The 19,372-nt window shown below is 36.6% G+C and overlaps 1 protein-coding gene across 5 annotated transcripts; it reads right to left on the bottom strand.

Annotated features, from left to right (window-relative positions):
* Positions 1-201: 201 nt before the first annotated feature.
* On the bottom strand, positions 202-17,492 carry abcg2c (ATP-binding cassette, sub-family G (WHITE), member 2c). 5 transcript variants are annotated; one of them, XR_013819521.1, is made up of 17 exons: positions 17,286-17,358; positions 15,698-15,888; positions 13,452-13,511; positions 12,920-13,037; positions 11,934-12,089; positions 11,564-11,721; positions 9,728-9,879; positions 9,523-9,615; positions 8,136-8,311; positions 6,075-6,226; positions 4,623-4,712; positions 4,423-4,547; positions 3,895-4,049; positions 2,951-3,040; positions 2,810-2,862; positions 1,656-2,658; positions 202-430 (listed from the first exon to the last, which is right to left on the bottom strand). XR_013819521.1 is itself a non-coding variant. In XM_079855120.1 (16 exons), exons 2-16 carry the CDS (start codon positions 15,871-15,873, stop codon positions 2,511-2,513), a joined length of 1,902 nt encoding a protein of 633 aa, XP_079711246.1. In that variant the 5' UTR covers positions 15,874-15,888; positions 17,415-17,492; the 3' UTR covers positions 976-2,510. The 5 variants fall into 5 exon arrangements, 3 of the variants coding, with proteins under 3 accessions (XP_079711246.1, XP_079711244.1, XP_079711245.1); XR_013819522.1 differs by lacking the exon at positions 17,286-17,358 and adding an exon at positions 16,390-16,657; XM_079855120.1 differs by lacking the exons at positions 202-430; positions 17,286-17,358 and adding an exon at positions 17,415-17,492 and having other exon boundaries at positions 976-2,658.
* Between the last annotated feature and the right edge of the window lie 1,880 nt (positions 17,493-19,372).

The raw sequence follows: 19,372 nt of genomic DNA, 5'->3' as shown, positions 1-19,372 counted from the left end.
TTTTCCAATAATTTAGTCTGCTTAAACCCAGCCCTTTCTAAAGTTGTGATCATATTTACCATTGCTCGCTGAAATTACACTTGAGGTTGAAGTTTGCAAAAAGTGTTAAAGTTGGTCACGCAAATTCACCACGATAAAAAAAACAAAGCTACTTCTTTTGAGTGTCTGAGTGAGCAGTGCTTCAAAAATTGTTACAACATTGACAATAGACCTTTTTATTTTGTCCTGATTTCTGGTCTAAAGTTTTATTATGACCCACACCACAAAAGCAAATTCACATTCAGATCTGCCTCCATTTGAGTGCAATGTCCACATCTCCACCGATGGACAAAACTAAGGCGGTTCATTTCCATCTCATTAACTGAGATGTGCAGTGATGTACAAGTGCCCACTACTGGCTGAACCCTTGCAATGTGTTTAATTGGATGCACTAAGCCAGGGGTGGGCAAACTTTTTGGCTCAAGGGCCACACTGGGTTTTAAAAATTTGACAGAGGGCCGGCCCAGTAGCAGATTATGAAGCACGATCTCATGAAAGTGCGTATCTATACCACAAATTTTATTTCTCGTGCCATTTATATGCCAAAAATGTTTTTTTTTTGTTTTTTTTTTTGCGTGCATGCTACACACTGTAAACCCCTTGGTTAGGATTAGGGGTGTGGAGTGCGTGCCTATTACACGCCATAAAGTGCATATCATATGCACACGAAAACATATTATGCACTACAAATACAATTCGTGGTATTCGCACTTTCATAAGATCGGGCTGAGCAAACAGACAACGACAACAGATACATTTTTTTATGCTAGATATCCCCCATTTAGCATGTTTTGATGTTAATTTTTAAAGATGTTAGATAATTATAGCCTATACTTTTTAAATATTGTTTATCCTTATTATTATTTAATGGCCTAACAGTAAATTAGAAACAAAACATCTGCAAGTGTACACTTAGAAGAGTAAAAATTACAGGTTACGTTAATTCAACTTTATTAAAACTGAATGGCAATTTGCACTTCCAAAAGTCATACATTTGTGGAAATAAACGATTTTAAGAATAAAATAAAACATAAAAGGCAAAGGGAGATCAGAACATTTAATGGAAAAAAAAAACGGGTTCTGTAACGTTACATGGCAGAGACAGGGGAGCGTAGTCGAAAGCCGGACGATAAAGGTCGGTAAACGGAATCGGGCAGGATACATTACATCCACAAATCCAGAGGAGCAAAGAAAGGAAAAACTAAGGTGTGCAAGCGGTTACCAAACATTTTTTTTCTCATTGAGTTTCCAAAAAAGGAAAAAACATTAACGTGCAACAAGTCTACGCGCTTAAGTCGCTGTCTGTTTGGTTTCCATGGTGACGCGTCATTGCTTGTTACGTGACACACCGCAGCCACAACAGCGCTGAATGAATGATGATCTGCTTTTATGTCATTTTTCCTTTTTTACATTTGTTAGCTATGGCATGCAATATCTGATATTCCGATTGTCAAATATATGCAACGCATATATATATATATAACGCAAAGTATTGCAAGAAAAAAGGCAAAATTAATGCGATCTTAAGACAATTTTTTTAAATACTCGGCGGGCCGGATTAAACAGCCTAACGGGCCGCATGTGGCCCGCGGGCCGTAGTTTGCCCACCCCTGCACTAAGCCCTTGATCACCTGGACCTGAGCTGATTTATATAAAAATGTTCCTTATAAATGTGTTGAGGCAACATTCTACAGGCCTGTTTGTATGCTTTGGCTTTTCAATTTAATAAGTATTATTTAAATATATAAAAAATACAATGAACTATAACTAAGAAAACTCTGCTACAAAATTAATGGGGTTAAATGTAAAAAAAACTAATATCATACACTAGAGTTGTATGGGTTAATTAAAGGCACTATGCTGTGATGTTGCATTGTGGTCTATGGATCTGCCTGAGGTTTACATATCAAGCCAAAATCAAAATCGAGGGGTCGAGGGTCTGTCAAAATAAACTTCTCTCGCCCAACAAACAACAACTCAACATTCTTGAAATCACATCAGTTTCCCTTCACTTTCAATATTTTAAAGTATTTCTCAAAAATATACTACTTGTATTTAAATCATGTTGGGGAAAAGTGTATCTAAGGTTTTTACTAATAGTTTTAGTAATTTAGCAACCTTGGCAATAGATGCAGCATGTGTCAAAAAGATGAAAGCAATACAATTTGGATTTAGAAAATTTGCCAAACAAATAAAATCACATTTAAGGCATTAAATCATAATATACTTTTTCAGGTTCACAGCATCTGTATTCAGTTCACAACAAATAAAAAATGTACAAATATTCATATAATTTTATACTTCACATCACAGGTATTTTCAGAGGTAGAAGATATGAGATAACCGAGGTAGTGAGTTATGTGGACGCTGTGTAAGGCTGACATTTCAGTCTTTATGGATGAAAAGCTAAAAACTATAATTTCCTGATTTCAGGGTTCAGAATTTAAAAAAACACAACCAGTGTCATTGCATCACTTCCAGCGATTGATCCGACGCAGCTGCACGTACGCCAGAATCAGACACACGCTCATAATGCCTGTCAGAGCTACCTGGTTCTGCCAAAAACCCCAAGTGCTGTGGTCGATCTCTTGATGATCCAGGTACATGTCTCCTGTCATCCTGCCAGTCAGAGAAGGAGAGAGAGAGTTTCTTAGGTGTGCAACTGAAATCTAAACATCTCACTGACCTCTCGTGGCCACTTCGGCTCGACAGATTTGATCGTTCTGTTTATTTCCAGTAGGTGGCGCTGTTGAGCTTGAGCGAGTCCTACCTGGTGTAGTTACTGGTGAAGACTTGATCTTTTAGTTCATTGATGGCAAGTGCCTGAAGAGAGACAGTGTGGTTGGGTTACTGCTGAACTGCAAATGTATATACAGCCTCAAATGTGTTGTAAAATGTTTTATGGTCTTACATTGTAGCCATATCGGAAAATACTGGCCCATTTCAGCCAGGACATCCAGCTCAGCATTGAATTCAGGTTCACCAGGAAACCCCCAAACACCTGAGAAAGCACAGAGGACAGGAGAATCCCATAAGGGTTAGACTCTAGACAAGACCTTCAATGTCAAAAACTGACATTTACTTAATATATCTGGAATCTAAGAGCATTTTCACACCTGACTCGTTTGAAGACTTTAATTTGGAAACTGGCACATTTTCTCTGATAGTTTGTTTCATTTAGGCATTTTGACACAATAGTGCAACAAAATAATCAGATAATGACACCATACACCATATTTGTTTGGATTTAAATAGGCAAATGATTAAGAGTCTATGATTGGATCATTATTGCAGTGATTATTATGTTTCTAGTAGTTATATGTTTGGCAGCAGTTCTTCTAACCATAATTGATGGAGTGTGTAGTCTGAGTAAATTCATTGAAAGTGTTTGGGATGTGCTGGAGGAGACTTTACAGAGTGCTGGATTCTTGCATTGTCAATACAAGATCTTGACCAAAAAATGTATGCACCTCTTAATAGAAAATAAAAATATCACAACATGTATATCCATCAAGAGGTGTGTACATTTTTGGTCAAGATCTTGTATATATTTACACTTTGAAATGTTAAAAAGCAAACTAAACCAATGAGAAAGTGCAACATTGTACATCTCTGTTTTGTAACAAAGCAAACAATCTAAAGCTCTGAAAACACTCTCTAAGGGGCCATTCACCCACAACACATTCTTGCAATTAAAAACGTGAGACGCAGGTTCCAGGAACTAAAAAACGAGTGCAACGGTCGATCATGTCCGTCTAGCGCGTAAAATGAGTGCAGTATAATGGAAAATGATGGAAAAACATGCTCTGTGTGAACCTGCCCCTAAGTAAATATCTTCTGTTCCACCACACTCACCATCATAAAGACAAACGGTAATGCGATGAGGATGTTAGCCATGGCGAAGGAGCCCACGCTGGCACTGACCAAGAAGGCCAGGCTCACCGCTGACAGACTGACCATGCTCATGGTCAAACAGTACAGGAAGAACGCCTCCACATCTGGCTTCAGACCTGAACTCATAAAAAAGGGCCGTTTATGTTCATACGTGTCATTTCAGGAGATGCTATTGCTAATCATTTGTGACACAATAACAATAAGGAATTGACACTCTTTCATTTTGGCCACTCTAGACATTTTGCTGTCTAAAGAGGGAGCTGTCTTTTAAGGCGGCAAGAGTCCGATCTGAAATGCTCTACATGTGCATCAACTCTTTCATCACAACTGATTTCAATAGCAAAACATTTACTATCATTTACAGTCTACTGAAATTGTGTCTCTTTTTTGGATTTTTGTTGTAATTCATTATGGGATTGTCTTCTTGGAAAAGGATACATGTGACCTTTGGCCAGAGAAGGTATCATCGAAGGTAGTGCCACTACTTACCCATCATGAAGTACGGGATGGCAGAAAAGATGAAGACGGGGAGGATGCGGTTTGGAACGAGGTCAGCAAACACTTTAGACAGGAAGTAGACAGAGGTGCGGTAGAAACCGCTCGAGTTCTCATGGCTGAAGATGAGAGGAACATGTGTTGATGGTCTTCATCTAACAGGTTGGAAAGCTCATGTTTAGAGGTTGACTCACATGAAGAGCACTCTCTCGCTGATGAAGAGCTCCACCGCAGACAGATTGCCAAACACCATGTTGATGATCAGAAAAAAGAAAGCTCCCGTTCTGAAGAGAAAAAAATGAAAAACATTTGTCAGTATTTACATATTTTCTTTAGCCTGGCTAATGTCAGACCTCGTCTCATTGAGTTGTTCATTTTCTCGTATTTGAGGCGTGGTTTACGAATGCCCAGAGCTGTTTATTGGGCGCTACAGATGTCTATCAAATGCGCCTGTACGTAGCTCATAGCCAATCGTTTCAATTATACCAGATGACGTATGTAGAGCGACAGAAATTTGACGAGGAAGAAGACGAAATAAACTTGCGTTCTAAACTACTTAGAACACTATCTAAGGCTGCATCGAAAGGTAACTTCGCGTCTGCTGCCATGTTGGATCCATAGATATAAACAAACTGCTTCGGTGTGTCGCATAGACGTCATCATCGTCTTGCTGCTCCCTCCCCGTTCTGTGATTGGTTCCCTTTTTGAGGGGAAAATCTGGTCCATGGTGTCCAGGCTGCTTAGCAGCGTGAATAAAATCGCGCTGTGCGCAAGGCAGCATGGGGAAACCCAGGCTATATTTTCTTCAGAACCTCTGCAATTCGCTCTGCCATGCTGGAAATCAGCTTCTGGGCCAAATCCTAAATGATTGTGAACCATTCTTGCCTTATTAGTGCTCAGAGTTGTCCACTCACCGTTTGAGGATTGACCACAGGTTCTCTAAGATCCAGGGAGTTGCCCTCATTACATTCAAATTTAAAATTTGAATGTAATGATCTCCGAGCCATTTCATGATCATGATTCACCTTGTGACATGATGCTCATCATGCTGGAAAATGCATGGATCACCACCAAATTGCTCCTGGATTGTTGGGAGAAGTTGCTCTTGCAGGATGTTTTGATACCATTCTTTATTCAGGCAGCGTTTTGTTTTTGTTTTTTTGTGAGAGAGCCACTCCCTTGGATGAAAAGCAACCCCACACATGGATGGTCTCATGATGCTTCACTGTTGGCCCGACACCAGACTCATGGTAGCGTTCACCTTTTCTTCTCTGGACAATCGATTTTTCCAGAAGTCCCAAACAGTCAGAAGAGGGCTTCATCAGAGCATACCACACTGGACACTCTGGGACGTCCTAAAGCCTTCTTCACGGCAGTTAAACCTCTCTCCTTGAAGTTCTTGATGATCCTGTAAATGGTTCTTTCAGGTGCAATATTCTTTGCAGCAATTCCCTTGCATGTGAGGCCATTGATGCAAAGCAATGATGGCTGCAAGTCTTTCTTTGAAAGTCACCATTGCTAACACAAGCAATATATATTCATAATTCACATACCATGAATGCAAATTTTCAAAATGGTGGCAAAAAGTTAAGTTAGAACCTAATGAACACTAACTTTGAGCTATGGGTCTGGTAGCAGGGTCTCACCTGTTCTGAAGAGCCTCTGGTAAAGTGTGTGGGATCTGGTAGTATATCAGTCCCACTAAAATACCAAAGAAAATGTTGAGGAACAGTTGGGCGTAGGACGTCTGAGGATTCCTCAAGATGTTTCTTACAGTGCGGCCACTCACCAAAAGGAGCTGCAACATAGACATATGCTCATTACAAATGTACAGAGTCCAAGTCACCTTTAATTTTATAGTGTTTTGTACTGGGGATGCACCGATATGAACATTTTAACCGATACGATAATTCTTTATATTTGAAAGCCAATAAACGATATATCGGCCGATAAATCTAATTACAAAATTTTGAGAGCCTGATTACAAAAACAAAAATCTCACTATTAAAAGCTGTGTCCCAAGTACACAGTTATAATGTTCTCATTATACTTTTATGTAGCCTAAATGACAGACTTGCGCTGCACGTTGCACTAAACTCTATTTTCCTTTTTTTAAGTGCTTTCAATCATATTTCAAGCAATTCAAAACCATCTCAGCTGAAGGAAATAATCCATTATTTATCGGCTTTAATTAGGGATCGACCGATATGGATTTTTTAGTGCCGATGCCGATTTTTTTTCATCAGCCTTAGCCGATGACCGATACGGGTTGCCGATTTTCTTGGGCCGATATTTGGAGCCGATACTGCTTTTGCTCACTCAGTTTACATCATAAAAATGACACGTATATAATATATAATGATAACAACTGTTACAAGTCTCAATTAAGAAAGGAACATTTATTGAACTTAAAAAAAACAAAACAATATTTGACAAATATTAAAAACATGTGAGGTAGAACAGAAAAAAGTTCAGTGCTGAAAATACTGAAAATAAATATTTAAGCATAATTCAAATTCTGAAAATAAATTCTGAAAATAAATATTTAAGCATAATAAAATAATTTGACTGGAACATGTTATTCTGTGTAGTTGTCTGATATATGTAATCGTGATCTCCATTTTAAACAAAACAAAAACGATTTTAAACCAAATAGATTCTAAGTTTATTATGAATTAGGGATCGCGTCTAAAACGTGTGGAAAGCACGGCCGCGCCGCTTCTACAAGCGCTTGCGTCTGTTGTTGCTATGCAAACATTAACTGCTCTCTCCATTATGACGAGGAAGTAAGAATTAATTTATTTCTAGCCCTTTACGACTACATATATTTATGGAGATGAGAAATAAAAACCCGCCCTGTCCAGCTATGATCCGCTGTTCGGCCGAGCTTTCGATGTTGTCATGGAAAGGTCAGTTGTTTTTTGTCACATGACCTGTGTGCGCTTGCGGCATTCTGAAAAGTTTAGATGTTTTCATCTCACCACTCATTCGCGGTTTCCATTTGGACCCACAAACTTGCTTAGCTATAGTTGCACACACATATAGAGCAACGTGTTACCACTTTCAAAGTGTATTTCAGCTAAGTCAAACAGTTAAAAAGATGCTTTGAAATTTTAAAACTAACCATTGTCTAGAAGAGGCTTCCAGCACTCTGCTAGTGTGGGAGGGGCAGTGCATGGGCTGCACGTGAACTGCAGGTCTCCAGCAACACAGAGCTGCTGCCTGCGGACGCCTGTCTGTAATTAAGGCCGATGCCGATACACGTCAAACCCGCAAATATCGGCCAGATTTATCAGCCGACCGATATATCGGTCGATCACTAGCTTTAATATATCTGCCAAATTTCCTTATCGGGCCGATAACGATAATATTAAAAATGATCATATATCGGCCGATACCGATATGGTGGCCGATATATCGTGCATCCCTATTTTATACAATACATATTGTTTCAAAGCAGCTTTGCAGTGATAAACAGGAAAATAATGATTCAATGATGCAAACAGACTTTAATTCTGCTGTAAAGCAGCTCTAAAAAGAACAGAGTAAACAGTCATTATTCAGTTGAAATCAGTGCAGTGTTGATTCAGTTTAGTTCAATAACTGTGTAAAGTTCATCAATTATGGAAGGTCATCTATTGATGTTATTATTGGTTATATACCTGATGAGTCAACATAGGTAAAGCTAACCAGTTGCTTCTACGTACCTGGTAATAGAAAGGTGTGGCGTAACCGACCCGGTCACCTTTAGTGACCTCAGGGTCAAGCCCATCTGAAATCTGACCGAGTCTGTCTTTCACTTTGATGAAATGAGTTGACTGTCTGTAAATTACTGCCAGAGGGTTCTCATTTTCCACAGTCTCCTCACTGCTGCTGCACTTTTCTATGAACACCCCAAACACAGATGGTTAGCTGATCACATAGTAGTCCATAAATGTAAAACTTATATTTTAGAGTTACCACGAATAAAAACGTACAAATTTCCATGTGAAGTACCAAGAATTACAACCAGTAGTGGCCAAAAGTATTGGGGATATTTGTTTTTAATGACCATACAAATTCAAAAAAACATCAAAATATGAGGAAAACATTTTGTATTTTTTTAATATTTTAAATAATAGGGAAGAACAAAACACTAAACTTGGTTATGGTATTTATCTGACAAAAAAGGCAAAAACTACAGCTACAGGTTTTATTTTACTATGCAAAACAATAATGCATAAAAAACAAAAAGCTCAACTACAACATAATCAGTTCTTTCATTGGTTCGTTCTTGTTTTTGAATGTGTTCATAATTTCTTTGTATGGCCAAAAAAGATGTCAGCACAGTTTGGCATGTTTCATTGCTTTGTCACAAATAAAACAATTGACTCTAAGCACAACTATGCAATATGCTTACAAATTTTAAATGAAGGGTGAAAATGACAATTTTCCGAGACCGAACATCAATTTTGGCCACTACCGTATGTTCACTAAAATGTCATTTTAAACTGACAGTTCCAGTTTTGCATTCTGATTGGTCAATGTTAACTTACAGCCGAGATAAAATACATATGGAGTATATCCACATGACACAACCTGCCTCTAGTACTGATGACTGAAACCGTGATGTCCTTTTGGCCAATTTCTCTTTTTACAAATTTGTATCCTTAATTTGTATGATGTAGCAAAAAATAGAATAAAATTGTATTATATTATAATTTTTAATTATAAGAATGGCAAAATTTGATTTTAAGTATATGTAATATGTTTTTGAAAAGTCTGCTCACTATTTGATAAAAAAAATATAGTAAAAACAGTAATATCATGAAATATCATTACAATTAAATTTATGAGATATATATATATATCAAAAATTGTAATTTATTCCTATGAATTTTCAGCATCAGTCTTCAGTGTCGCATGATCATTCACAAATCATTCAATTAAACTGATTTGGTGTTCAAGAAACATTTCTTATTGTTATCTGCATAAAAAGTTTAAAAGAACAGCATTTATTTTGTAGCATTATAAGCGTCTTTACTGTCAGATTGGATCAATTTAATGTGTCCACTCCTTGCTGAGTAATTTCTTTTTTTAAAACCACAACAGCACCTGATTTATTGTTGTGAATCTGAGGAAGGACAGTTCCATTTATGACATCCAGGAAGAAGTCTGCCGGGTTGTTGAATGGCTCACACTTGTAGCCTACGACACAGCGACACAAGTTTGACAATCATACTACACATGCAATGATGTAATTAGCGAATCACAGCTCATTTGCTTTTGAATTTTTGGATTATCATCAGTATGTCAGTACCCAAGTCCTCAAAGTAGGTAATGGCTTTGTCGGCGGCCCCTGCGTAGATGATTTCTCCTTTATTCATGAGGGTGAGGTGGTCAAACTGGCTGAAGATGGAGTAGCGTGGCTGGTGAATGGAGAAGATGACTGTCTTTCCCTTTTTGGAGAGCCTGAGTAACACAACAAGAAGTGTAAAACCAGTGTAAAAACTAGTTCAAGTAAATGAACAAAACATCAATCAATGCACCAGAGGGTTTCAAAGCAGAAATATGGAGCTTGCACTTTTTTTTAAAGCACTTCATACAATGTTTTGAGAGACCAAACCACACTTTTATGAAAAGGGTGAAGTATACTAAGGCTTTTTGTTGTCTCAGCATATGAACTCTATAAAGCCTACTGTATCATATCTGAAACACAAATTTCCTAATGCCTCTAAATTATAAACATGATCAAAACTTTGTTGACAAACCTTTTGCACACAATCTACTACATGATTTCTGTCGTCTGATTAATAGTTTATATTTTTTAGTAAAAGGCCTTTTCACACGAGTCTTTTTGCTGTAAAATCTGAAATCTATTTGCTTTTTTTAAATGAACATAAGAAGAATACATTTTATATTGTACTATTTCAAGATGAGCATTTACTGGAATGAAGCAGCTTATAATTATTTGATTTTCCATCCATTTATTTCATTTTAAATCATGTTAAAATGTGAGTATCAAAAATGATACATCAGGCTTTGTTTATTTGTCCATCTCTCAATCATCATTGTATTGCACTGCATTATATGTTTTGCCCCCACAATAAAAACTACGGAGCTTTGATCATAAAACTAAGTATCTTACTAAGACATATTGTTGGGAGATATAGAGCAACAACTTATATTTATATGCATTTTAAGTAATCTGCGGTACCGTTATAAAGATCGCATGGATTTACATTACATGCTATCAGAATTTCATCTTACTTTTTGGCCATATAAATATCAGCAACTGCACCAAATTGCATATTTTTGTTTGGGCCTCTGAATAAAATTAAGGTTTATTCCTCCTCGATAAGGAGCTCCATTTGAAGAGTTCCGTCTGAAATTTTCTTCTTGAATGATCATTTTTATCAAGTTCGTATATTTAAGTTCAGTAATTTCACTTAAATAGCAATGAAAATGACCTATTAATTGTCATTTAAGTGAAACTACTGAACTTAAATATACGAGCTTGATAAAAATGATCATTCAAGATACATCAGGCCACAAAAGCCTGATGTATCAAATATGGTACTTTTTGAAAAAAAAAAAATGTTGTCTAAAGATTCAATAAACTCTTCTATGAAAAAATTTGTAAAAAAAATTGGACAATTGTTTAATATGTCAGGCTTTCCAGGGTGAAAGGAAGAGTTCACCCAAAAATGAAAATGTCCTGATTATTTACTAACCCCAAGGACACCTATGATGATGCACGTTTTCTGAAAATGACGGATGGTTTTGCTAGAGCAGACCCTTCTTCGTCAGCTGGAGTCATGTGGAGCCCTTTCAGGCTGCCTTAATATGGATTTTGGAATGTCAAAATTGTCTAGACTACATTGGGCACCATTCACTTGCATTACATGGAGAAAAATCCTGTAATGTTTGCCTCCAAAACCTCAATTTCTCTTCAGCTGAGAAAAGAAAGTCATATACATCTTGGATGGCATTGGGGTGATTAAATAATCAAGAAATTTAAATATCTGGGTAAACTATTGCTTTAAGCTGGGTGTTTTTTTTTTGTTTTAAATGGCTCACTTGTAGTGAACCTAGAACACTGTTTACAGCAGAGGAAGTAGAGGAAGTAGGTATATTTGATAAGAGCGTGTGGTACTTCTGCAGTAGTTCCATGATGGAGTTGGCAGTGTTGGCGTCCAGGCCTGTGGTGGGCTCATCCAGGTACAGGAGAGAGGGGGAGGTGATGAGCTCCATACCGATGCTGCACCTCTTCTTCTCTCCACCAGAAACACCACGCAAAAACATTGTCCCAATCTGAGACGAAACAAGCCCATATAAAGGACACATACCTCCCGTCACACAGTATATTCTGACACAGCACCTTTAAACAACCTAGTTTTTGTGTGACTGAAGCACATGTGACCTTGACCCAGTTCTTTCAAACACTCTGAAGAGAGGATGTTCTGTTCATACCAACACAACAAATCATTTTCAACATTCCTCTTCACGAGGCTGAAGTCCATTACCTTAGTGTCTGCGCAGTCTTTGAGGCTGAGCTCCTGGATGACGGAATCGACCCTCTTCTCTTTGTCGGATGAGGAATACTCCTTTCGTGACAAACGAAGATTGGCAGAGAAGGCCAAGTTCTCTCTTACGGTCAGAGTACCCATCAGAATGTCATTCTGAAAGACAAACAAAAGGAAATGTATGATTTCATCATATTTGCTACCAATTATCCAGCGATTCTTATACAAATCATACTGTAAAATAAAAACATTATATACACTACCGTTCAAAAGTTTTTTTGTTTTTTTTTTAAAGAAATAAATACTTGTATTCAGCAAGGACACATTAAATTTATCAAAACTGACAGACATTATATTGTCTCAAAAGATTTCTTTGTTAAAATGCTGTTCTTTTAAACGTTCTATTCATCAAAGAATCCTGTATCCGGAGTTATCACAGTTTCCACAAAAACATTAAGCAGCACAACTGTTTTCAAAATTGATAATAATAATAAAAAAGCAGCAAATCAGCATATTAGAATGGATCATGTGACACTGAAGACTGAAAATTCAGCTTTGATCACAGGAATAAATTTCATTTTAAAATAAAAACAATGGTTATTTTAAATGTAAAACTATTTCACAATATCACTGTTTTTACTGTATTTGTTTTTTCTTTTATTTTTCTGTGTAGGAGTCAAATATACATTACAGAATTAAAAGAAAAATTGGATACACTCAGTCCAGCTGACTTCCTACAAATTTCACAATAAATTCGTAATATTTACAGAACCTGAATTATTCACAACAAAATAAAAATAAATAATGAGACAAGCTTATTAATTTGACAAGCTATAATAAATGATCTGGACTGGGGGGTATTTTGAGTTGAAATTTCACAGACACATTCTGGGGACACCATAGATTTATATTACATCTTGTGAAAAGGGGTATAATATGTCACCTTTAAAATATTTAGAAAGCCACAGAGAGTTGTGTCTCCTCACCTGAACTACATATGCAGAGCAGAGCCTGAGGTCAGAGGTCACGATGGCGTTGTCAACTAGAACTTGACCTGATTTTAAGCCTTTAGGATCTTTTCGTCCTGCAATCACATCCAGAAGCCTGAAGACAGACACAATGAAATTAACAGGATATATTATATGCAGATAACTACTTAAAAATAATAGTTAAATAAAACAATAGAACGCTTAAAGGGATAGGGAACCAAACAACATTGGACTTCCATTGTAGTCATAGAGGATTGGAACGACATAAAAATGATGACAGAATTTTCCTTTTTGAGCGAATTATCCTTTTAAGAGATGCTTGAAAGTGAATGAATCTCACTGTGCAGTGGCTAAGAAAAACACGTTTATTTTGTAAAATATTTTATATATAAACCTGTGCTTGTGATATTTTTCCTTAAAATGAATCTCACTTATTTTGATATTTTGTCTAATGCAATGAGATTCAGATATGTTTAGCATCCAAATACTATTAAAAAGATTCAACAGAAATAAATGAACATGCGCTTACGATGACTTTCCACTTCCAGTAGGGCCCATTATTGCATTCATTCCGGGGTTCATGATACCACTGCAACAGATTGAAAACAACAAATGAAAACGTCACTTTTTGAACTGCTTTTAACTAGGCAAGGAGTTCTTTGGATTGCGAACAGCTGTGAAATATATATCACTCTTTCTTCTTCATACACAGCTGATATTAACTAAAATACCCATTAACTCTGACATTAAAAGTAATGGTGGTTGGCCAATATGAGTTTTTTTGGTATCTAGAGAACAAGGTGGCTGATTTTGATGCAGACATAATTTTAATTACAAACTGAAATAACTCATTTTAATATATTTGAAAATGTAATATATTCCTTTGATGGGAAAGTTGAATTTTCAGCATCATTGCTGCAAGTGTTTAGTGTCACATGATCCTTCAGAAATCATTCTAATATGATTAGGGCAGTCAAGGCCTAATGGTTAGAGCAGTGGTTCTCAATTCCAGTCCTCGGGACCCCTTGCTCTGCACATTTTGTATGTCTCTCTTATCTGACACACTCAGTTCAGTTCAAGTGTGTGTGTGTGTTCACTACTCCTAATGTGTGTGCACTAGTAATTTGGATGGGTTAAATGTAGAGGACAAATTCCAAGTATGGGTGGGTTAGCGCCTTCATATGTCACACAAAAAAAAAAAAAAAAAAAGATTTGGTGCTCAAGAAACACGTCTAATCATTATCAATGTTGAAAAAGTTCTTTGTTGCTTAATATTTTCAAGGAAACTGTGAGACACTACAATTCAAAAGTAATATTTAAAAGAAGAATAAATAAATAAATGAATAAATAAGAAATTAATACTTTTTCTCCCGGCAAGGATACATTAAATTGATCAAAAGTGAAATTTATAAAGTTACAAAAGTTTTCTGTCAAATAAATGCTGGTCTTTTAAACTTTCCATTCATCACTCATGTCTCATGGTTTCCACAAAAATATTAAGCAGCAAAACTTACACTGATAATAATAAGAACCATTATCAATAATTAAACACCAATAATAACTGATAATAATTGAGCACCAAATCAGCATATTAGAATGATTTCTGAAATATCGTGTCACATTGAAGTAATGATGCTGAAAATTCACAGGAATAAATTACATTTTATAAATATATTAAAATAGAATGTTTTAAATTGTAATGATATTTCACAATCTTACTGTTTTAACTGTATGTTTGATCAGATAAATGCAGTCTTGGTGAGCAGAAGAGACTTCTTTCAACAACATAAAAAAATATTTAATGAGTCCTAAAAAACTTAACATAAAAAGAACAACAATTTAATGATAAAACCTACCAGTCAAAAGTTTGAACTCATGTTTCTCATTACCTACAGGTTTATGCTTACACTCCTGGGCACAAAGAAATAGGCTAAGCAAAACATGTTTAGTGGCCTTTTAATTTATAATTTGTATAATTAATTTCACAAATCATTGGTCAGGAAATTAGCAAGAATTGCACAAATACTGTAGATGAAGTAACTTAGCACAGAATAGCCTTCCCCAACTTGCAGACAGGTTTTTACTGGAAGAGCCAGTGTTGTTCCACACAATGTTAATTGTTTCAAACAATTCATGAGTAGATGAAAGATGTCTCCCAGTTAATTGAGTTTAATGTGAGACCAAATATTCACTATATGTTTCAAATCTGAAATCTGACCAGGATAAAACATGAGCCTGATGGACTTGTTATCAAGCCACTTCTTGGTTGTCTTTGCAATTTGGGCAGGAGCATTGTCTTGTTAATAAAAATAATTTCCAATCACAACTTTTAATTTGTGGGAAGCAAGCCATTCTGCAATATTCTTCTGTACTCCGAAGCATTAAATGACTTTTCACAGTGAAGTAGCTCACCAATACCAGCAGCTAGCAATGACACTCTTCCTCCATGCTTCACTTTGGTAGAGATATGTATTATATTTTTTACCAGATTTTCGATACCGCTCTGAAACATCACCAAGCAACTTGTGTTCCAATGCAATTCATCGCTCCACTCACAACTTCCTATATTCTCCCAAAAACTTAATTCTGCCGTTGATGTTTTTCTGATACAGCAATGGCTTTTTAAGTAGTGCATTTTCTTGAATTTCCTGACCAATCATTTGTGGTTAAGACAATTAAAAGCTTAGAGTTTAGCCATATTTTTGCCCTGGAGTGTCCTTGCTTAAAGAACCAGTAGGTGTGCCCAAACTTTTGACTAGCAGAACATGTCGTTACCTGACATCTTTGAGGATGTCCTTCACAACCCACTGCCTACTAAACATTCCTAATCGTTCTTTGACACGGTAACGGAGTTGATGGAAGGTGACAGTGGGGCCTGGAGTCTGGAAACATGGCATCGACTCCTCTGTATCTATCGACAACTGCTCGTTCACAACCACCTCATCCAACATGATGCCTTCTTCTGTCTGCGGGAGATACGTGAGGATTTCAATAAACAACCTAAACAAGTACATTTCATTTGTAGCACTGACAACATGTAAAGTGCATAAAAAAATACAAGCAAAAGTCATAATAATTATCTGCATTAATGTGTCAAACGTATACTATAATTTCGTCATTCCTGATTGTAAGTGTTACCTCTTGAAAAATCTGCTTAAGTTTAAGGATGCTGTAATGTATGTTTGATATTTGAACCACCTTTTGGAAGATTTCTGTCATTTTATCAAAACGATACAGACAGGCCCTTGATTAAGCCAGGATTAGGCCGTAGCTTTTATAAACGTGCTAGAAATACAAACTGATGCGCATCTTGAGACAAAATATTTTAAGATATGTCAGTTGATTTCCAAGCATTTTAGTCTGAGACTAGGCTTCAGCATTGTTTGTGAAAACGGGGAGTGATGTTTTAAAGTTAGACAACCAACTAATAGCACAGAACATTCATCAAATCCATTGTTACGACTTACTAATGTTGGTGCTGTTGTTATTATCCCACAAAAATGATGTCACTTCCTGGAGTATGAACCTGTCTTTTGTTACAGTATTGCACTGCAGTAAAGATTAGGGTTGATAGCCGAGAAGGGGTTCTTATTCAGAACAAGTTTCATTGAAACAGCGTGTTTACAACAGTAACGTTACTGACTGGCGCCGAATCACCTCTGCTGAATTTACAACGTGAAATCTACCGCGTGTGTGAAAAACACACACCGCGAATCATACAGCGCCTGATTCCCGAACGAATGAATCGTATGAGCCGGTTCATATTAGTGAATCATAAAGATACATCGCAGTCAGTTTATTCTGACTCCCGAACAAAAGACTCTTAAGAGCTGGTTAATTTTAATGACTCAAAAAAACATACTGCATTCGTTATTGGCAGAACTTAACTTCCTGATTTACTGAGTTCCCAGCGACAGATCAGAAATTATAAGCAACTGCGAAAAACGGGCACATTTTAGGTGCTTGGCTGATTTTAGGTCTTCACTTTCCTGACAAGTTATTTGCTTTCAAGTGTACAAGGACAAACTGTAATATCAGTGAATTTCGAGAGTGTTCCGGTGTCCAATAAATCGCAGGCGAAATCGTCAACATACTTTTTACTACGTTTCGGGCTCAAGAAGAAAACGGTGACATGACTTGTGTAATTTATCATTATCCTGTTTCACTGTTCCTGGTAAACACTATCGTTATAAGAAATTCAACTAGTTTAATTCTCAAATCGTGAAGGGCATGCACTAAATAGAACTTCCAAATTTCCACGGAATTCCCCCTTTTTTTCCTCCTTCAGTCGTTAAGTAGACATTCTCCTCTTTCAGGTGGTCTTTTTTTATATTAAACCCCTAACAATACAAGAATTACATACCATGTCTTCGAGGAAATGTGCTCCGGTGTGGTTTCAGTCCACTAGTGGTGGACCAGCCTTTGGTCAGTTTGTGTGTGTGTGTGTGTGTGTGTGTGTGTGGGTGGGTGGGGTAGGTGGGCTTTAACTCACACTTCCAAGAACATCACAAAGTCGAAACAAACAGCTGATAAATGTATCTCTCCATCTGTATTCTGCACATCATTGTACATCACAGCTTACAATCACACACAACTGCTGCAGCCTGCAGGACACAGAATGAACAGGTTAAGAGAGTTGAAGAGATAGGTCACCCGAAAATGAAAATTCTGTCATCATTAACTCACCCTCAAAGTGTTCCAAACCTGTATAAATGTCTTTGCTCTGCTGAACACAAATGAAGATATTTTGATGAATGTTTGTTACCAAACAGTTGTGGGGTTGACAATGATTCCATAGCAATTTCCCCTATGCAATTTCCAAAGGTTATGAATCCATAGCAATTTCCAAAGGTTAGTACTGCGTGTTTTCTATTTGAATTGTCTCAATATTTAAATAGGCTAATGAAAAATGTTAATGTTTCTTATAACTGAAAAACTAATATATTCCCCAATATTTCTTAATTTTAACTGGTAAAACTTTACAATAAGGTTCCGTATCGATTCGGTTCACTCGTATTACGTCGCTGGACGCGATGGGGCAAAACTAATTTTTGTCCGAATGTTGAAGCCTTTTTTATTAACCCATTCAGACCCTGCGTCCATTACAATGGACATCACATGTCAACCCCCCTTTTTTTTACTTCTGAAGCATTTCACCTAGTTTAAAGCCTGCAGTCCATTAGATTGGACGCTTCCCAGATAGCAAACTGACATTGAACCAACATGGAAACAACGTCTCTCCTGACATTGAAACAACATCACTTTGCTCATCGAATTAACGTTGAATCAACGTCAGACACGCCATTCAACCGCATTTCAACATTGAATCAATGTTTTATTTTCAACGTAATAAATAGTAAAGATTGATCCAACGTTGAAATTTGATTGATGATTGATACTAACCTTTACAACTAAGAATCAACGTTGAATCGACGTCTGCCTGCTCCAATCAAATGGCAGTAAAGCTCTGCATGTAGTAATTATAGAAAAAAACACTACTTTGAAGAGAAGCATGTCAGCACTTCACTCCAAACACAGAAGCAAGCAACATTTTCTGTGGTTTTATTTACATTTTTTGATATGTTTGTCAGTATTTCATAGTTTGTATGTAAAATAGAAAGATTGAACTTATTAATTAAAGTTAAAAATCGATTGTAGAATTTCAAATTTTAAATCAGGATTTTTTCAAATGTGTCTGTCCATTAGAATGGACAGTGGGTTCAAAAGCCTGTTACTGAAATCATATTCCAGTAATTGAAGTCCAGTAATGCTGATTGAAATTTCTTATATAAAAGTCTATATGACAGTACCGATAAATTTTTTTCTTACTTTTTCATATGCAGAATATATAGTTCTTGAACTTGCTTGAACATATAGCTGATGGAAGTATCTCAGATGTTGACTTTATGTGGATTGATGATGAGGAAGATGGAGATGTAAGAAAAATATCCGTATAAACTTTATAAAGTAAAATGACTAGCTTCCGGCCAAACGAAACATACGGATTTGACATAAATCTAAAGCGTAACTTGAAAATGAATTATTTTTTCTTACACAAACGCATCGCTTCGCTTCAATAGGCCTTTATTTACCCCCAAGAGCCATGGAGCACTTTTATCATGGATGGATGCACTTTTATGGGCTTTCAAAACAGAAACAACCATTCACTGCCATTATAAAGCTTGGAAGAGCCAGGACATTTTTAATTATAACTCCAATTGCATTCGTCTGAAAGAAGAACGATGTCATATACACCTAGGATGGCTTGAGGGTGAGTAAATCATGGGCCAATTTAAATTTTTGGGTGAACAATCCCTTTATGGGTATAGTACACCCAAAATTTATATTTGTCATCACTTACTCATCCTCATGTTGTTCCAAATCTGTATGAGTTTCTTTACTCGGCTGAACACAAAAGAAGATATTTTGAAGAATGTCGGTAACTAGACA

Source organism: Squalius cephalus, assembly GCF_949319135.1.
Source record: "Squalius cephalus genome assembly, chromosome: 21".
NCBI lineage: Eukaryota > Metazoa > Chordata > Actinopteri > Cypriniformes > Leuciscidae > Squalius > Squalius cephalus.
Note: the sequence above shows the minus strand (reverse complement) of the source record. Positions and strands in the feature narration are given on the sequence as shown.

Coding starts and splice junctions, on each gene's coding strand:
- abcg2c (XM_079855118.1), bottom strand. Junction 13,038..13,451: donor ACTGGAAGTGGAAAGTCATC/GTAAGCGCATGT, acceptor GTCTGTCTTCAG/GCTTCTGGATGTGATTGCAG. Junction 2,659..2,809: donor TTCACCAGTAACTACACCAG/GTAGGACTCGCT, acceptor TCTGACTGGCAG/GATGACAGGAGACATGTACC.